This window comes from Peromyscus leucopus, chromosome 3 (assembly GCF_004664715.2).
Source record: "Peromyscus leucopus breed LL Stock chromosome 3, UCI_PerLeu_2.1, whole genome shotgun sequence".
In the NCBI taxonomy this organism is placed as follows: Eukaryota; Metazoa; Chordata; class Mammalia; order Rodentia; family Cricetidae; genus Peromyscus; species Peromyscus leucopus.
Genome location: NC_051065.1, coordinates 75,156,145 through 75,175,411, shown reverse-complemented (window position 1 = coordinate 75,175,411; position 19,267 = coordinate 75,156,145). Strand labels below are relative to the sequence as shown.

The 19,267-nt window shown below is 40.6% G+C and overlaps 1 protein-coding gene across 1 annotated transcript in view; it reads right to left on the bottom strand.

Moving 5' to 3' along the window:
* The window catches only part of Avl9 (AVL9 cell migration associated), a 47,572-nt gene extending 32,600 nt beyond the window's left edge, over nucleotides 1-14,972 (bottom strand). Inside the window, exons 1-4 of the mRNA XM_028861525.2 lie at nucleotides 14,649-14,972; nucleotides 6,234-6,354; nucleotides 4,843-4,928; nucleotides 3,498-3,569 (exon numbers count right to left, since the gene is read on the bottom strand). Coding sequence (XP_028717358.1) covers nucleotides 3,498-3,569; nucleotides 4,843-4,928; nucleotides 6,234-6,354; nucleotides 14,649-14,744 — 375 coding nt within the window. The 5' untranslated portion in view covers nucleotides 14,745-14,972. The remainder of the gene's footprint in view (nucleotides 1-3,497; nucleotides 3,570-4,842; nucleotides 4,929-6,233; nucleotides 6,355-14,648) is intronic.
* Nucleotides 14,973-19,267: the final 4,295 nt, after the last annotated feature.

The following is a 19,267-nucleotide window of genomic DNA, read 5'->3' as shown; positions in this document are numbered from 1 at the left end:
TGAAAGTTGAGAGCACCTAGTCTATGTCTTCTACAATACTACTATTTTGTATATTTGAATAAAGTTATTCCTCAATTCTTATTTTCCCTACCCAAAATGGATCATATCCACCTTTTAACATTTTTTGAGACAGGGTTTCTCTGTGTAGCTTTGCACCTTTCCTGGAACGAACTCTGTGGACCAGGCTGGCCTGGAACTCACAGAGATCCTCCTGGCTCTGGCTCCCGAGTGCTGGGATTAAAGGCGTGCACCACCAATGCCTGGCAACCCTTTAACGTTCTTGAGACATTTTTTCTTTATGTGTCCCTTTTAGAATACAAGTAAGACTGAACTAGTCCCCTGTTGCAGAGTATTTGTTTACACTGTGAATATGTGTCTTTGCCAAGATGCCTTCTGATTGGTATAAAGACCTGAATGGCCAATAAAATAGCTAGGCAGGAGAAGTTAGTAGGGACTTATTGGGACAGAGGACTCTGGGAAGAAGAAAAGTGGATTGCTAGCCAGAGTCAGAGGAAACAGGAGGTGTAAGATGGAAGAGAGGTTATGCCACATGGCAGAACATAGATTAATATAAATGGATTAATTTGTTATAAGAGCTAGTTGAGGGGCTGGAGAGATGGCTCAGCGGTTAAGAGCACTGGCTGCTCTTCCAGAGGTCCTGAGTTCAATTCCCAGCAACCACATGGTGGCTCACAACCATACGTGATGAGATCTGGTGCCCTCTTCTGGCCTGCAGGCAAACACGCAGGCAGAACACAGTACATAATAAATAAATAAATCTTTAAAAAAAAAAAAAAAAAGTGTGTTTTGCCAGGTAGTGGTGGTGCATGCCTTTAATCCCAGCACTCAGGAGGCAGAGGCAGGTAGATCTCTGTGAGTTCCAGGCCAGCCTGGTCTACAGAGTGAGCAAGTTCCAGGACAGCCAGGGCTGATACACAGAGAAACCTTGTCTCAAAAAACCAAAAAAGAAAAAAGAAAAAAAAAAAAAAAAAGAACTTGTTGAGACAAGCCTAAGTTAAAGGCCAAGTATTCATAATGAATAAGTCTCATTATTTGGGAGCTGGCTGGCAGGACAGAGAAAGACTTGTTACAGTCCCCATCCCTATACATGTACAAATGTTATCATTAAGTACAATATCATTACATTTTCATATCCATTACAATGCACTATGAACATGTGGACCTTTCTGATTAAGTAAGTTGTTCTCATTCCTATGTCTCTTTCAGAGGCAGACAAAACTGGATTTTTACCCTATTTTTAAACTTAGTAGTCTCATATATATATGAGAATTAGATATTGTTACTCTAAAATATGTTTATCTGTAAAATGAGATGAACAAAGATATGTCAACATTGTTAGGAAAATAAGAAAGACAATGTTATATAAAATGTCTGGTAAGAATTAACACCTGACACAGACAGACAGGAGGTGGTCTCTGCTATTCAAACTGCCCTCTCAAGGTGACTACTCAGGAGCCTTTCAGCATGTATCTACTTACACATACAATATCCTATGATTTGCTTAACTGGTCCTGTACACAAATTAACTGAGATATATTTTTCAGGCTATCCATCTAGAAACTGCATTATTATTATTATATCATAGTTAGAGTTATTAGGATATGGCTTGGCATGCTGGTGCACACCTTTAATCCCAGTATTCATGAGGCAGAGGCAGGTGGGTGGAACCCTGTGAGTTCAAGGCCAGCCAGGGCTACAACAGTGAAAACCTATTTGCTCCTGCAAGAAAAAACAAGTCTATTTTATATATGTTATTATTAATTCATGGTTTCTTCTCCCATCTTTTCTTCTTCCTTGCCCTCTTACCTTTCAGATAGTAATAAAATCCCAAATAAATCTTATCTTGCAAACGTTGATTTACATTATACAAAACTTTATTTTTTGTTTTTTCAAGGAAGAGTTTCTTTGTGTAGCTTGGCTGTCCTGGAACTCTCTGTAGACCAGGCTGGCCTCAAACTCACAGAGATCCACCTGCGTCTGCCTCCAAAGTGCTGGGATTAAAGGCTTGTGCCACCACCACCGGGCTAAAACCTGTTGTTTGTTTTGAGACATGGTCTCCTTATGTAACTCTGGTTGCCTGAACTCACTATACAGACCAGAGATCTGCATACCTCTGTTACAAGTACTGAGATTAAAGGTGTGTGCCACCATTCCCGGCTATACAAAGAGTATTTAAACTGCCTGTGGATAAGAAAACTAGATAAGTTCCCAAGAAATAATCAGACAAGCCTACACTGGTAAATGGGCTTTAAGGTTTTATGGGCCAATAAAAGATTTTCAATTTTGGTTTGGAGTGACTGCAGAATGGCTATGATAGTAATCATAAAATATAGATAATAAACATGATATAAATCTAGACTATTCCCCACGACTGAGATTTTTTTGGGGAGAACTAAATTTTACTGCAGAATTAGGCATTTGATACAAAGGTGTCATTATCTTATTATCAACAGACATCGAATACTGTGAATTATCAACTGAGGACTATGAAAACCAAAAATGTCACTGAATTTGTATTTCCTCCCTTCCTCTCTCTGACCCTTCTCCCAACTCTTCCTTTGTGATGGTGGGGATCAAAACTAGGACTTGCACAATAGATAAGTGCCCCTGTCATTTATTTTCTTTTAAAAATTAAGAATAAGCTGAGTGCGATCACACACACATGTAATTCTAGAAGTGGAGGCAGAAGGATCAGGAGTTCAAAGTCTTAGCTATATAAAGAGTTTCAGGCCAACCCGGGTCATATGAGATCACGTCTTGAAAACAAAATGATGTTAAAACAGGGGCAATGGCACTGGCCCAGCTGATACAGGCACTTGCAACCCGATGATACAACCCTGATGACCCCAGTTTGACCCCTGGAACCTACATAAAGGCAGAGGGAGAGAAGTGACTCCACAAAGTTGTCCTCCGACCTTCCTGTGTGCACTGTGGCATGCACTCCTCCCCTCGCACTAGTAGTACAATTTAGAAAAGAAAATACATGTTTAAGTGTGTAATTGTTAATGCCAACTTGAAAACTATGCGCCTAGAATAAACACAACTCTGAAATATTGTTATAGTACGTACAGTTTGACCATATCATTGGCTTTTCTCAAACATTCTGAAATTTAAAGTATATATTAAGGTTAAATGTCTTCACTGCAATAGTCATGAACTTCTATATTACAAGTAAAGTGAGAGCAATTATGATATTTTTAAAGCTATTAAAATAGCATTTATCCAAAGTCTTGGGGACAAACAAAAATAGATAAATGAACTATAGCAGCTGCTTTTTGGGTCAAATGTTCACGTGTTCATCTTGGGATCTTCAGTAGACTACAAAGAAGAGCAAACTGCTGGAAGCAGAGGACACAGGAGCACATCAGTAGGCACTCGACTAATTTTAGCAAGTCCTTATTCTCATACATTCCTTGGTCTAAAGAAAGAGTGCTGCCTTGAATGTTTATATGTAAGTAAGGTATGAGATCTCTTACCAGCTTGCTCAAAACACAGACACTTTTCTGAACAGTCTCTCTGGTGATGTCGGCTTGCCTTACTTTTAATGCCTGTTATAAGCAAACAGTTATTTATTAGAAATACTTCACAGCTGCATTTATAAACAGTTTCAATATGAACATAGTAATTAAATAGAAAAAAATCTTGCATTCAGTTAAATGAAAGAACTTCACAGTGAATCTCAGCTACGGCAGTTGAACATACCTGCTAGCCTTGCTCTGAATGTTAGTAGCTAGGCACTGGGTAGAACAGTGAAGAGAAAATCCCCACTGTCCTGGAATTTACAGGCTGAGGGAAACTGTTTTATGTACAAGTCACATACCAGACCAATCCTTCAATGAGAACCAACCCATAAAAAACTAACTGGATTAAAAAACAAGATTTGCTATCTCCTAAAAACACACCTGTGAGATATCCAAAAATTGAGAGTCACAAGGATCGAAATTAACCTACCAAGTAAATGGGAGCCTTCAAAAAACTAATGTTGATAGATTCATAGCTGCAAAAGTGGACTTCTAAACTAATCAGGAGAGATAAAAAAGGTCACCATACCACAAATGTGTTGTTAGGTACTGATGCTCAAATACTTCTGGATGTATTTCCTCTTTCTATTAGTAATGCTATTGAAAATGCTGTGATATTCTCTTTTTGTACATTTCTATACATTTAACTACTTCCACTGAGTTTAATTTTTAATGTGATTTTGATGCCTTCATTTTCATTAGTTCTCATTATGTAAATTTAAATATGCTTATAAAAACAATGCATGATGCTGGGTGGTGGTGATGCCTTTGATCCCAGCACTTGGGAGGCAGAGGCAGGTGGATCTCTGCGTTTGAGGCCAGCCTGGTCTAAAAAGCGAGTTCCAGGACAGCTAATACTGTTACACAGAGAAACCCTGTCTCGAAAAAACCAAAGGGGGAAAATAAAGTATGAAAAAAAAAACAACACAAAAATCTCAAACAAACAAATCATAACAAATGCTGGTGAAGGAGAAACCCTCACTCACTGCTAGTAAGGGAACAAATTGTTATGGCCATGGAAACCAGAATGGAGGTTACTCAAAAACCTAAAAATTAGGAGCTCAGCAGTTAGAAGTGCACATTGCTCTGGCAGAGGAGCCCAGTTTTGTTCCAGAACCCACTTCGGCTGTCTCACATCACTTCAGTTCTATGGGACTGAACACCCTCTTCTGGCCTCTTCAGGTACTTGCACAGCTGTACTACATTAAAAGTAAAGACTGTGATTCCCCAAATGACCAACATCTAAGCAGGGGTTGGAGGGAGCTTTTCCCTAATGCTGCTCCACCATCAATTATCATACCTTGGCTTCAATTTGTCGATAGCAAGAGATACCATATACTGTGGCTCCATTTCCATTTCTGGGTGGCAAGTGAAAAAACACAGTATCTAAGAGATACACAGAAAAGTGTAGACAGTGATATTAATTACTCATTACTGAACAATCAAATATGAAGTTATAATGCAGTCATTAACACACAAATGATGACACATCCAGGAACCATGTGATACTTATTTCTAGCATCATAACCCCCCCCCCAATCTTTATAATACATGTCTGTCACAAAACATGTAAGAGATAACAGGTCAAATTGACTGTACAATTACGGAAAATACATGCAGGGACTGCCCCAGACTAAAGGAAAGTCAAGTCATAAAAACTGATGGTAACATGTGAATCTTGAGTGGATTCAAGAAATTTTGGGAAAACTGGGGAAATCTGAACATAGACTGGATATGAGATGATATTATGGAATTGCTGTTAGATCTTTTAGCTATGATAATACAACTGGATGCTGGGGAATGATTATATTCTTAGGGGGTACATGTACTAAAGTATTTAGAAGTCAAGTGTCTGTCATTATTCCAAATGACTTTAGCATAAAAAGTAGACAAAATTGAACATACATATAAACATAAAGAAAACTTATAAAATATTCCCTATAATCTTAATTTAACTCTTCCGCCAGATTAAAAGCATCTATAGCAAAAAAGTTAGGAAGAAATGTATTTCTGAGGTTACATATCTATCCAATAAAACTTATTTTAAACTGTATAGTAACATTTGATTTATTTTATAAGAGAAATATTAAATATTGCAATAGGAAAACATGTAGTCAAATTATGTTGAATCTGGTTTAATCAAAGTAAAACAGTACTTTATTAGGTCTGGCAAAGCACTCTCATATGGTGGTAGAAGACTCTGAAAAGGTCACCACTCTTCTCTGAGGACACAAACGTTTTCATGCAAGCAAGCAACTTTTGAAGTACAGGGTTGCAGCATGGCTACAGAGTCAAAGAAACAATCTCCACTGTAGCCAGGTAGACAGGAGAAGTCTGAAACTAGAGACTTCCGGGCCATGTGTTGCTAGTGCACTTAACTCTTCCCTTCTGCCACTGAGTGGAGTCTGAAGCCTGACAGAATTGTAGGCATGAACCCATCAGCAGCTGTCCCGCTCTGGCTATACCTGAGTGCTCTGGACAGGAGAGGAGCCAAGAGTCACTGACCATGAAAATAGGTCCAGCACTCTCTGACGCTTCTCTAGTGCATGCCTCACTTCCAAACAACACATACACATTTTATAAGTAATCACAATAAGTCCAAAGGCTTTCATTTTCCAAAGTATTCAAGACTGATACAGCAAAAATTTCAAAAATTGCACCTAGTAATTGGTCTACTATTTAATGACATACCTTCCTGATAGTTATGTGCACCATCTGGTAAGGCAAGGAAAGGCAAATATTTCCATTCTTCGGGTAAAGTGTGGCTGTCATGTCCATCTCCTGGAATCAGTGGTGGATAAGAGAATTCAACCTAAATTGGAAAAGAATGTTAGCCAAATGGTGATTAAAGGAAGAATCTTATACTGACAAATAGTAATGCTCTTAAACCCTGGACAATGCCATTGGAGATTATCTGCAAACCCAAGCACAGAAGAGAAGAGGTTTATAGACTGCTGATTTAAAGTATCTAGTTGTAACTCTCATAAGCACGTTTAAATAGAGTTTAGCTACTATACATACTCAAGAATTCTAAAGGTGAAATTAAGGCGATGCTAGGACGACTTAGGTTCACAGTATTTAAAATACAGTTTCTTTGGGAAAATGTGGTCCAGACTCAAACAGCCAACTTTGGGATCACAACTCATTCATACATTGTAGACTGCATGCCTTATGTTGGCAGTTTTAGAATTATTATTTCCTGCTGATAAAGTTGCTACTAATAGATACTTGTACTTGAAAATAGATGAATTTGCTAATTAATTTCCAAACAGGTAACCTCCTTCTACTTGACACATACAATTTTAATAGCTACATGGTATTATTTATTTGTTTAGCAACTCTCTTGTTATTTTAGAAGTTTTTTAAACAGCTTTATAAGCTAGTTATCATTTTTCAAATGTGGCATAATAAAAATACTACTAGTTCGTCGAAGAAAGATCCTAAAATGCTTGGAACTTCCTGAGCCATAAATTATTTATAATGAGTCCCAATACACATGAGCTTATGCTTAAGCTATATTTAGGATAAGGGCTGTCACCAGAAAGACAATACCTTGATTAGAAAGAGAACTTTCAAGCCTATATTTTGCCTCTGGGAGAGAGCCTGGAGATTGAATTCAGTCATTAAATGGCCAATGTGTTAACCAATCATGCTCATGTAATAAACCTTTAAATCCTTTAACAGTGGGGTTCCGAGAGCTCCTGAGTTGCTAAGTATGTGAAGATGCAGGGAGGGAACGGATGCTCCCTGTCTCTCCTTCATACCCCGCTTTATGTACTATTCTCTTCGCAGGGCTATCCTTGAGTTGACGGTTGTGGGAACCTTTGAATTTAGGGCTAAGTTGGACAGAAATTCAAGTGGCCTGGGTCCTTGGGACCTGTAACTGTAATTTTAATAATGTAATAATCTTATGGAACCAAGCCTTTAAACTGTGGGGTTTGGTGCTAACTCTAGGTAACTAATAATAGGTCTGAAGAATAGGTAAGAATCTGAGATCAAACATGGACATTAAGCTTCCAGAGATTAAGAAACATTTGCACTGATTATTACCTACTAGTAAGTAGTAGAAATACATGGACCAAAATTTAAGTAAAATTTAGGGATCAAAGAACATGGTGAGGCATTAACACACACCAGTGTGAGGGAGACATTTATGTTCCCCAAAAGTATAAAGCTAACCAAGAAAACTTCAAGTATCTCTCTTTAAATAACCAATTCACATGGCCAGACCCACCCTGATTTCTGTTATTTGATACATTTATTCTGAAGTGATAACAGGAGGAAAGAAGACAACAATGGCTGACTCCTAAAAAGTAGAAACAATAACGATGCTCTAAATGACAAAGAATAATTTTTCTTTCTTATTTTATGTGTACAGGTGTTTTACTTGCATGCATGTAAGTACACTGTGTGGGTGCCCTTTTCTAGTGGTTACCAAAGAAACAGGAGATGGGGTCCAAAGCTGGGTATGAGGGGAGGATCTATCCTCAATTGCCTCTAAGCCTGTTAATTCCTATCTAGCTACCTAATAGGAAACATCACAACTGCCACTCCTTAGGGTTTAAAATAACGTATGAAAACAGTGAAGGCTATGTTGAGGCCCATTAAGGGAAAGCTACTTCTCTGGGTCAAAATAACAGAATCTGAATTATGCCTCCGGTCCTAGGTGGAGACATGACATTCTGATGTGTTCCAAAGATTAGAACATTATATACTATTCTCTCTTAAGAATCAATCCAGGCCAGTAAAATGGCTCAGCAGGTAACAGCACTTGCAGTCACTCCTGAAAACTTAAATTCAATCCCTGAAGTCCATGCAGGGGAAGGAGAGAACTGGCTCCCCAAGTTGTCTTCTAACCTCCACTTGTGTGCCTGGTCTGTCAATCACCCGGCCAGAAAACTGCTCCTTAGGAAAGCTGGTTCACCTGAAGGTATGCTGTGGAGTTGGGAAAAATTATCCCCTTAATGAGATCATATTCTTATCTCCAAGAAGCCCCACTCCCAAAAAGTTGCTTACAGCCCTTCCATGCTGCAGTACTACTAAGTCTGGTAGCTTTTCTAACCTAATCAGTATAACTTTTTCTTTCTACCTGTTTCTTCTTTGATACAGTCCAAAACCTGCTCAGACTCTCTGGGCCTTTTCACTTTCTATGAAGACCCCTCTACCCCCCCTATAAAAATTATAAAAAAAATTTATAGCTGTTAGCTGACTTCCATGGCTGGACCCTCCTGGTTTCTTGGAGTCTAATTTGAAAGGATTAACTTTCAGAGCCTATGAGATAGCTCAGAAGGTTAAAGGCATCAAGCCTAACGACTGGAATTTAATCTCCAGGATGCCCAAGGAAGGAGAGAACTGTTTCCAACTTGTTTCCTTTATAAGTTACCTAAAACTAGACTATTTGACATGAAATAATCTGTATATGTGTCTACAGTAAATCCCAGACTTTAATTTGTTCCAGTATATAAACTATAATTGTCAGATTGCCATTGGTTTTTTTTTTAATTATGTATTTATTTTTGAATCAGGGTCTTACTATGTAGTTTTGGAGGGCCTGGAACTCACTATATAGAACAGACTGGCCTTGAACTCAGAGATCCACCCGTCTCTGCCTCCCAAGTGCTGGAATTAAAGTCACATGCCACTATGCCCAGCTCCTTTTTAAAAAGTCATGTATGAGTACTGTCTCTACATAATTTCTACACCCCCTCCACTCTAACTCCTTCCATGTTCTTCCCTCTCCCCATGAGTTTGTCTTTATTTGTCACACTGTCTCTCTCTCTCTCTCTCTCTCTCTCTCTCTCTCTCTCTCTCTCTCTCACACACACACACACACACACACACAGACACACACACACACACACACACACACACACACGTACAAATGTACATATAAATATAACCTGCTGAGTCTATTTAGTGTTGCTGTTATGTATACATGTTTAGGGCTGAGCACTTGGGATGGACAACCTACCAGGGACTCGTCCCTGAAGAAGACTGATTCTCCCTCTCTAAGCATCCATTAACTGTAGGCAGCTCTTCACAGTAAAAGGAAAGTAAAACCTCCATGCACATACAAAATAGAATTAAAATGTAGTTAAAAAAAAAGGCATGACTTTCTCTCTTCCTGTTCTCCATCTCCTTTCCCTGGCAGAAGCCAAAATTTATAGCTTGTTGATCTTGTTTGGTCATTTCTTTCTTCCTTTTCTTTTGGTTTTTCAAGACAGGGTTTCTCTGTAGATGAGGCTGGCCTAGAAATCAGAGATTACCTGACCTTCCGAGTGCTGGGATTAAAAGTGTGCGCCACCACCATTCTGCTCATTTTTTTTTCAAACTCTAAGAAATGGTCCTTAAACTTCCTTCTGTGTCAGTTTCTAAATTGTTTTATTAAAAGACTAAAAACCCACAAGAGGAAACCCCAATTTCCTTGGTAAAGTTCCAGCTGTTTTGCAATTCTGCTTTTCCTTCCCCCTGGAAATACAGAGTGGGGCTGGAGACACAGCTCAGAGGTTAGAGTACTTGCTGCTCTTCCAAAGAGCTCAGGTTCGATTTCCAGCACCCACATCAAGAGCTCACAAGTGCCTGTTACTCCAGCACCAGGAAAGCTAACACCCTCTTCTGGCTTCCACAGGCACCTGCATGCATATGAACATATATACACTCAGGCACACACATATACACACAAAATAAATTAATAAATCTTGAAAGAAAAAGAAAATGAAATACAGAGCCACGGGGAGAGGGTCATACGGCCCCACCCATCTTTGAGGAGCTCTCAGCAGTTATAGTTGCTGGGGGATTTTCTTTAGTGGTACAGCCATTAAGCTGCCCAAGTTTCAGGGAATAACTTCTCCATCCATGCTTGTGCAGTGGGCTACACTCAAAACAACAACAAACAAAACATGAAGGAAGACTTGCTGAGAAGAAAGAAGGGTTCAGCAGGAGTGGAGGGCATGAAAAAGAATAATGGAGGATGAAAATGACCTAGAGTTTATATACTTATGTGATGCTGTCAAAGAATAAAGAAAGAAAAGAAATATAGTTTGGTAAAACCATTCAAGAGTTAAAGTTGAGCTGGGAGGTGGTGGTGCATGCCTTTAAGGCCAGCACTTGGGAGGCAGAGGCAGAAGGATCTCTGTGAGTTTGAGGCCAGTTTGATCTACAGAGTGAGTTCCAGAACAGCCAAAGTTACACAGAGAAACCCTGTCTTGAAAAACCAAAAAAGAATTAAAGTTGCTAGCTATGTATACAGACCAGGAGCTCTATCAGACAAGAGACAAAAGCAAAAATGTAGGGTGGTCAGATGGCCTAGTGGATAAAGGTGCTTGCAGCCTGACAATGCAAGCATGAAGACCTGGGTTCAATCTCTGGAACCTAGGTAAATGCTGAAGGAGAGAACTGACCCCACAAAGTTGTCTTCTGACTTCCACACACGGGTCATGCCCCCATTCCATGAACATTGTACACACAATAACAAAGTGTTGCAGAATATTTGTGTACACTGTAAAGATGTGTCTCTGCCCAAGGCTCCTTCTGATTGGTTTAATAAAGAACTTAATGGCCAATAGCTATGCAAGAGGTATAGGCCGGACTTCCAGGCAGAGAGAGAACTCTGGGAAGAAGAAAGGCTGAGTTGCCAGCCAGACTTGGAGGAAGCAGGGCATGGGCAGTTCAGAGATGAGGTAACGCCATGTGGTAGAATGTAGATTAATATAAGTGGGCTAATTTAAGTTATAAGAGCTAGTGGGACAAGCCCAAGCTAAGACCAAGCTTTCATAATTAATAAGTCTCTATATCATTATTTTTAAGCTGGCAGCCCAAAGAAAAATCCAACTACAATAAAGTAATTTTAAGGTTTTGGAAATAACTGCTATCTACTGAATGTTTAAAAATTTAAAACTATGAACAAAATTAAAGAGCTTGCCTGATACATATCTGATTATTTAACAAAAGATTATGGCAATCTGATTTATGGGCTGGCCCAGCCTAGTAAGTATAGCTCTCTCTCCTCAGATAATTTTTTTTTCTTCTTCTTCTTTACAGAAATCCACAACTTGTCAGAATGCAGAGAACTGACCATGAGGTACTCAAGCCCAGCTGACATACACAACACAAGGAACATGGTGGAAGAGGGGTAGAGAGAGTCTAAGAGTCAGAGGACAAGGACATCTCCATGTAACAGGGAAGCTGCACACACGAAATCTCCTGACAGGGCTGCCTAAACAGGACCCGCACAATGACGACAGCAGATTAGTGGATGGGGGAAATCTCACAAGGACCCACCCCTGGATGAAGAGCTATGGGCGATTAATGGAGCTGAGAGACAGAGACGCAGTCTTCTCCAGGGACAAGTCCCTGATAGGTTAGTTATTCAAAGTGGTCAACCCTAAACACACACACACACACACACACACACACACACACACACACACCAGCAGCATCAAATGAACTCAGCAGGTTAAATTTACATGTGTGTGTTAGAATATTATTTTACAGTGTGTTACTTTTATGTTGCATTTGTTTAACTCTGTGAAGTTAAACACATCTAAAACACCTGATGGTCTAAAAAAGAACTGAATGGCCAATTGCAAGGCAGGAGAAAGGATAGGCAGAGCTGGCAAGCAGAGAGAATACATAGAAGGAGAAATCTGGGAGGTCAAGGCAAGTAGACATAGAAGGAGGACTCCAGGGGCCAGCCACCCAGCTACACAGCAAGCCATGGAGTAAGAGTAAGATTTACAGAAGTAAGAGAACAGGAAAAGCCCAAAGGCAAAGGTAGATGGGATAATTTAAAGTTAAGGAAAGCTGGCTAGAAACAAGTCAGGCTAAGGCTGGGCATTTATAAGAATAAGCCTCTGTGTGTGACTTATCTGGGAGCTGGGTGGTGGGCCCCTGCAAAGAGCAAAAAACAAATAACCTAAGTGTGTGTGTGTGTGTGTGTGTGTGTGTGTGTGTGTGTGTGTGTGTGTAAGCAGGAGCTCTCATGGATACAGGCTTGCACAAGGTGTAATAATAACCAAGTTGAAACATGAATTTGAGAAGGAGGGACACAAGAGGAATTGGGAGAGGAACAGGAGGTGTACAATTATGTAAATAAGTATTCATGTATGACGTTAAAAAAAGAGCAGGGCATCTGAGAAATAAGTATTTTTGTTTGTTTGTTTTGTTTTAAGATAGGGTCTGATTATAATGTAGCACTGGTTGTCCTGGACCTCACTCTGGAGACCAGGCTGACCTTGAACTCACAGAGATCCACCCTGAACCCAGAATCTTGTGTTCACTAGGCAAGTACTCTACTACTGAGCTACATTCCCCCAGCCCAGGACTAGGTTCTTAGTGCTTTGTTTCCATTATACCCCAGGTAGGTGTCATTTTACAAAGGTGAATAATCAGGTTACTTTGAGTATCAATTGGGGAAAAACTCAAATAGGATTTTTCTGTTTCATCGCAATTATTATAAATTATCTGGCAAAAGAAACAGAGAAGGGCAAATTAGGAAGCTATTTGTATTTGCTGGTCTTGGAGTAGTGTTATACAGGCCTCCTGACTTCTACACAGAACTCAGTTTACAAAAGCAGTCACTTTTACCCTGTGTGCTGAAACCGAAATCCAAAGGCAAAGAAATGGCATAGCATTTAGGGTGCTATTGTTTCTTTCCTTTTCTGTTCTCTAATCTTTATGCAACACTACATATAGTTTCCTTTACAGAAATATATATTACCAACAAAACCAGTAAGACAGGCAGAAAACATCATAAAATCTAGACTTTCAAATGACAGCAAGAATTAGGAGACTCTACCCTAACACCTATCAATACTGATGTTTTCTTCTTTCTTTTCAGAGCTCCATTCAGTGTAGCTCAGAAGTGAGTTTCCACATCGCTCTTTACCCAGAGAGACTACACTGCCACACACGTGAAGCACACGGCACAGGAAGCAAGGGCACTACTTCTAACTCCAGGGCTGTGTTTTAGTATGATCTCAGCAATTTTTTTTTCAGTAAGATTTTTGTCAAGTTTTGTCACTTTACTCATATCTTACAAAGCAACTAATTAGTTCAGAAGCTGTAGTTCTGAAGTACTAAATCATCTTAAAATCACATGCAATAACACTATTTTCTTTTTAGTGCCATTCTATCTTTCTAATCTGTGGATAAAGGAATACAACACCTTAAAGTTAATATTCTCTTTTTTGAGACAGGGTCTAAGTATCCTGCCCATCTTAAAATAAGCCTCTTACCTCAGCCTCCCATTTGCTGGGATGGTGCCATGTGCCACCACACCTGGCTTGAAGTTAACAGTCTATACACACACACACACACACACACACCACTAACACCTCTTCACTCCCTTCACTACTGTTATCTTCTAACGAACTCAACTTTTGTCTGTCTTTTAATGTTACATTCTCTGTGATAGGAAAGAAACCAAATGCTTCGTTATCTATTAGTAGTAATCGTTTTTTCAATACCTTAAGTATTCAATCTACATCCACTAGCACATTATGACATCATTGCCTTCCAGTGTTTGTTCAGACTGAACAACCCGTTCTGTTCTATTTTGCTCCGCTGCCTTCAACACAAAGCAAATGCTCCTTTTACAGTGGGTTGCAGAGCCAGCTAAGAAGCGAATGCGTGCATGTCCATTTGCACTCACTGCCTGATAAATTACATTTTTTTTTTTTTAATTTACTGCAACTGATTTGGAGTGTCAACCTAACCAGAAGAAAATCTCTGGACAGGATCAAATCTTACATGGCACAAGAGAGGGGGGCGGGGCCGACCGCCAGCCCTAAACTACAGATTCCAAGGCTTGCAAGAGATAAACAAAGGAAGCGGATTCTCCTGAAAGGCGCCTACAAGCGCGTCGGCCTCCCTGAGCATTCGGGTGGAAGCCCACGGCTCACCACCTCCCGGCGTTCACATGCTGACTTTTTCTACAAGACTTCCTTTACGGGCAGACACGCAGCAGATCGGTGAAGACTGACAGATAACAGAAGGCGCGGCAGTCATTCTTCCCCTACGCCCGAACCCCCCGCTGCCCGTCATGCACTTCTCGGGGGGAACATTGCGCAGAAGGCCGCGGGCGCCGAGGCGCGGGCCGGTCCTCACCTGGCAGCCCTTCTTGTGGTGAAAGCCGACCACCACGATGTGCAGGACGGGCCCGCAGGGGGCGCCGTCACCCTCACGCCCAGCCTTCTCCATCATGGGCGTCCGCCGCAGGCCCGCACCGCGACTCCAACCGCCGAGACCCGGCCGCACGACCCAGAGCGGCGGCCTTCAGATGTCAGCCCGAGCGCCGCATGTGCGCTGCACCACGGGCTCGGGGGCTGCCGACCAGCTCCCGCACCTCCGCGCTGCTCCACAGGGCCTCCACGGCTCTGCTTCATCCGCTTCCGCAGCTTCCGGGCTGTCACCTGACGCTACAGCCGCCTCCGGCGCCGTAGGGGCGGGACCCGGACGCCCCAGTCCGGGCGGGGTCTGAGGTGGCATGGGCGGAGCCCGGAGAGGGGGCGGGACTAGAGGGGAAGGAGGCGGTGAAGGGGCGTGGCTGTATGGCAGGAGGGGCGGGGCCTCCAGGACGGAGGCGCGGCCTACAGAACCGGTGGAGCTGGGCTGGACGGATGCTGACCCTCATGGACCTTTAGTAGTTGTGGAGGAAAGCCTAGGGAGGGGTTGAGTGTGGCTGCTGGTTACACCTGCTCCTTTCTTCCTACGTTCTTTGTCAAATCACTTCCTTCTAAAATCTATTTTTCCTTCTGGAAATCTCCTTCCTCCTCCCTCAGTTTTACTTCTTTATAAACGTGTTTCTTCTTCACTCTTTAAAATCGTTTTGTGGAATCTCTCAGCCTTGAGTTTTAAAAGTTAACAAGGAGGCATATTTATGACGTTCGGTATCTGGTGTATTCGACGTCTAAATTAAGTTGCTTTGCTTACTCAAATTTTTCTTTGGTTTCGTTCTAGAATTTTTTTCATCGAATATCTATGTGTATGTAGTCCCAGGCATTGGCTGCATGCATGTAACCAGAACTTGAAGGGCTGAGGTGGGAGGATTGCAAGTTTCAAGCCAACTTGGGCTACGTAGTGTTAGAAATGTGCTCCCAAGGTAAAAGTTCACGACTCCAATTACAGAGACCCAGCAGAACTTTATAACTTCAGAGCCGGCCGGGCTTGGTGGCACACTCCTTTAATCCCAGCACTCCAGAGGCAGAGGCAGGCAGATTGCTGAGTTTGAGGCCAGCAGGTTCTCCAGAGAGAGTTCCAGGACACTCAGGGTTACACAGAGAAACTCTGTCTCATAAAACAACAACAATAAGAACTAATAACAATAATTTCAGACCAGAAGAGTCACAGTCCAAAAATCAGAGGAGCAAGGACTTTGGATCAGGATGGCCTCAGTTCTCCTAAGGCCAGGTTGTGGTGGTGTGGGTGGCAGCTTTTCCTCCTTAGCGGAGATTCGGTCTCACAGTCTCCTCCTGATCCACTAATTTAGAAAGTGGCTGGAAAAGAAGAACAAAGGCAGAGTACAGAGTAGTCAGTGTTGAAACTGAGCACACCTGGCTAAAGGACCTGGGTCAGGGAGAGGAGAAGATGACATGGTTATTAAAACTGTTTGGAAGAAAAGACAAGTTTCTCCCAATTGAGAGTTTAAGGTCAGTCTAAGCAAACAGGGGGATCCTTATCAGACCTGCAAAAATAAATACATAAATTATATGCAAGAGTTTGGGAGCAATGTAAGTCTTGAATCATAATATCTTTGGCAATAAAGATTTACATTTTACCTGTGAAATGATTATTCCAATACCATGATTAAATGTGTGTGCATGTGCATGTGTGTGTGTGTGTGTGTGTGTGTGTGTGTGTGTGTGTACAATTTTCATTGCATCTTCTGGGGTTTATTATAAGTAGCACAAAATAGACCTGTTGTTCCAAGGGTTTCCAAATCCTTTGCTGAATGAACTACAATTTCAAAAAGTAAATTGTTTAAGTGCTACTAAACTATTCAACATTTTCAATATGTTACTATCCATATCCTTTTTATATTACAAAATTCTTGACAGTGCTCATGGTTTTGTGAAAAATACATTATTCCCAGGATACAGAGTACATTAACATTTCTTAACATGTTACCCTTTTATGTTAACTACTTGATTTTTACTATTTTCTTTCTTTTTTAAAAAAATATTTATTTTTATATTATATATATTGGTGTTTTGCCTTCATGTATGTCTGTGTGAAGGTGTTAGATCTAGGAGTTACAGACAAGTATAAACTGCCATGTGGGTGCTGGAAATTGAATCCCTGTCCTTTGGAAGAATTGTCTGTGCTCTTAACTGCTGAACCATCTCTCTAGTCCCTGAATTTTACTATTTTCTTGATGTAAACTGTGTAAATATTTCCCACAGTTAGCATAGCTAAAATTAAGTCTAATTTCACACTTTTGTTTGAAATGTGTAGATAGATTTCTGTCTCCAGTAAACATCACTATTTAATTCAATGTTAAGGAGACATGGTTATGACTTTAGAAATATGTGTCACTTTGCATCCTAGAGTGGTCATGTGAGATTAAATCATCTATTTATAACTATTATGCTGAAACATTTGAAGAACATATCATTTAAGGTCAGTCATGTTGTATTTAGTTACTGTCTGACCAAATGCTTGACAGGAAGTAACTTAAAGAAGAAAGGATTTATTTCAGCTCAGGGATTGAGAAGATACAGTACACCAAAAAAGTGAGAGACAGAAGACTTCATGGTCTTCAAACTGGCTCATTTAACAGTTTAGAATGGCACCTCCTTTATATTAATTTTTATATGTGTGTTTTTATATGTTCGTGTGTGTGTGTGTGTGTGTGCACACGTGTGTGGAGGCAAGAGATCAGACATTTTTCTTCAATTGCTTTTCCACTTTATTTATTGACAGGGTCTTTCACCAAACCAGGAGTTCACCAATTTGGCTAAATTAGTGGACCAGCAATCCTTAGGGCCCCTCCTGTCTCTGCCTCGCCAGCACTGGAACTACAGATGTCAGTCACTATTCCCAGATTTTCTTACATAGGTGCTAGGTACTGAACTCAGGTCCTGCTGCTTGGGTGGTAGACACTTTACCAGCTAAGCCATTTTTCCAGACTCTGCATTAGTTTTTAAGTGAATTGCATTACTGTAGAATAAATTCATTAACAGGATATTCTTCACAAGGACAAATGCCTTAGCGATAAAAACAATTTCTTTTATTTTCAAAAGTATTAGGGAGGGGATTCCAAGTCTGGAAAGAAATACTAGTTAGAGAAAGTCCTGTATGTTTCTGTACTTCACGTTGAAAGGAAATTTTGATTGTGTTTATATAATGACATTTAACTTCAGAGGAAATTTAAATGCTTTTCTGGATATATAACATCTTGAAAAGCCTTTTCTACATACATATACTTTATGATGATTCCTGGATTTCGTTTATACCTGCTCTGTAAGGAACCAGTGCAGGATGCATTCTGAGACAAGGAGTTCTGGCCCAATTTCCAACTCACTGGAATTGTCACTGGAATCAGCCGCCTGTTCCTTGCCTCAGGAAAGAACATGTCCAATAATCTTGTTCATTCTACTTTGTGAATGCCATGAGCTCACTTTTCAGAGTCTAAAATGATTTTTCTCTTTTGTGGCATTAAAAATTGCTAATGTTGCTAAGCCCAATGGTGCAGGCCTTTAATTCCATCTTGGGAATTTAATTCCTACTTGGGAGACTGTGGCAGGAGAGAAGAAAGTTCAAGAACTGCAGGGGTACAGAGTGAGTTCAAGGCCAGCCTGAGTATCTTAGTGAGAGCCTGTCCCAAAACAAAGCAAAACACCAAAACAAAACAACCTCCCCCTACCAAACCAAAAACCAAAAGGAAAACCAACCAAGCAAACAAAACAGGACAGGTTAGAAGCATAAAGCTCAGTGGGCTCATCGGTAGAGGGCTGTCCCGGTATCCATGAGGTCCTGTTTTCATCCCCAGCACTGCAAATAGAAAATTGCTAGTGTTCATTTTGTTCATGTCATGGGAGACTTAAAGCATGGATTGCATTATTCTTTTTCTGATGAAAATAAAACAGGAGTAAGGGTAGAAAAGAAGGAGGCTTCATAAATGAATTGAGCCTTACTCTGTACTTAGAACCTTACAAAGATTAAGGAGCGTGTCAATGGGCATAAATTTGGAGATGGTATACATTCAAAGAACATTGATTAGACCAAATCTAGGAATGTGGTAGCTATAGTGCACCAAGCAAGATAAATGGGTGCCTTTATATGGTTGATAGTTACAAAATAATTTTGCCTTTACATCTACTTTTCATTGGTTGGAGTGGGAGGACAGTTTTTGGGAGTTGGTTCACTTCTACCTAGTGAGCTCCAAAAGTTAAACTCAGGTCATCCAGCTTGGCAAAATGCACCTTTACCCATTGAACCATCTCACCAGCCCCCAAAATGAGAAAGTTGCAAGCAATTAATAATGCTACCTGTATGTAGTCCCTACCCTAAGCCAACTATCATGATAGTATTGGGAAACAAAGATCAATAAGTAACAACACATCAAATAAATACAGTTTGCTAGGCTAGATCTTGTCCTAACCAATTTTCATAGGTTATTTCATTTAATCATTAAAACATTCTTTTCAGTGGGTGAGAAAGATAGTTCCATGGTTAAGAGCATTGACACCTCCTCCAGAAGGCCCGGGTTTGATTCCCAGCATCCG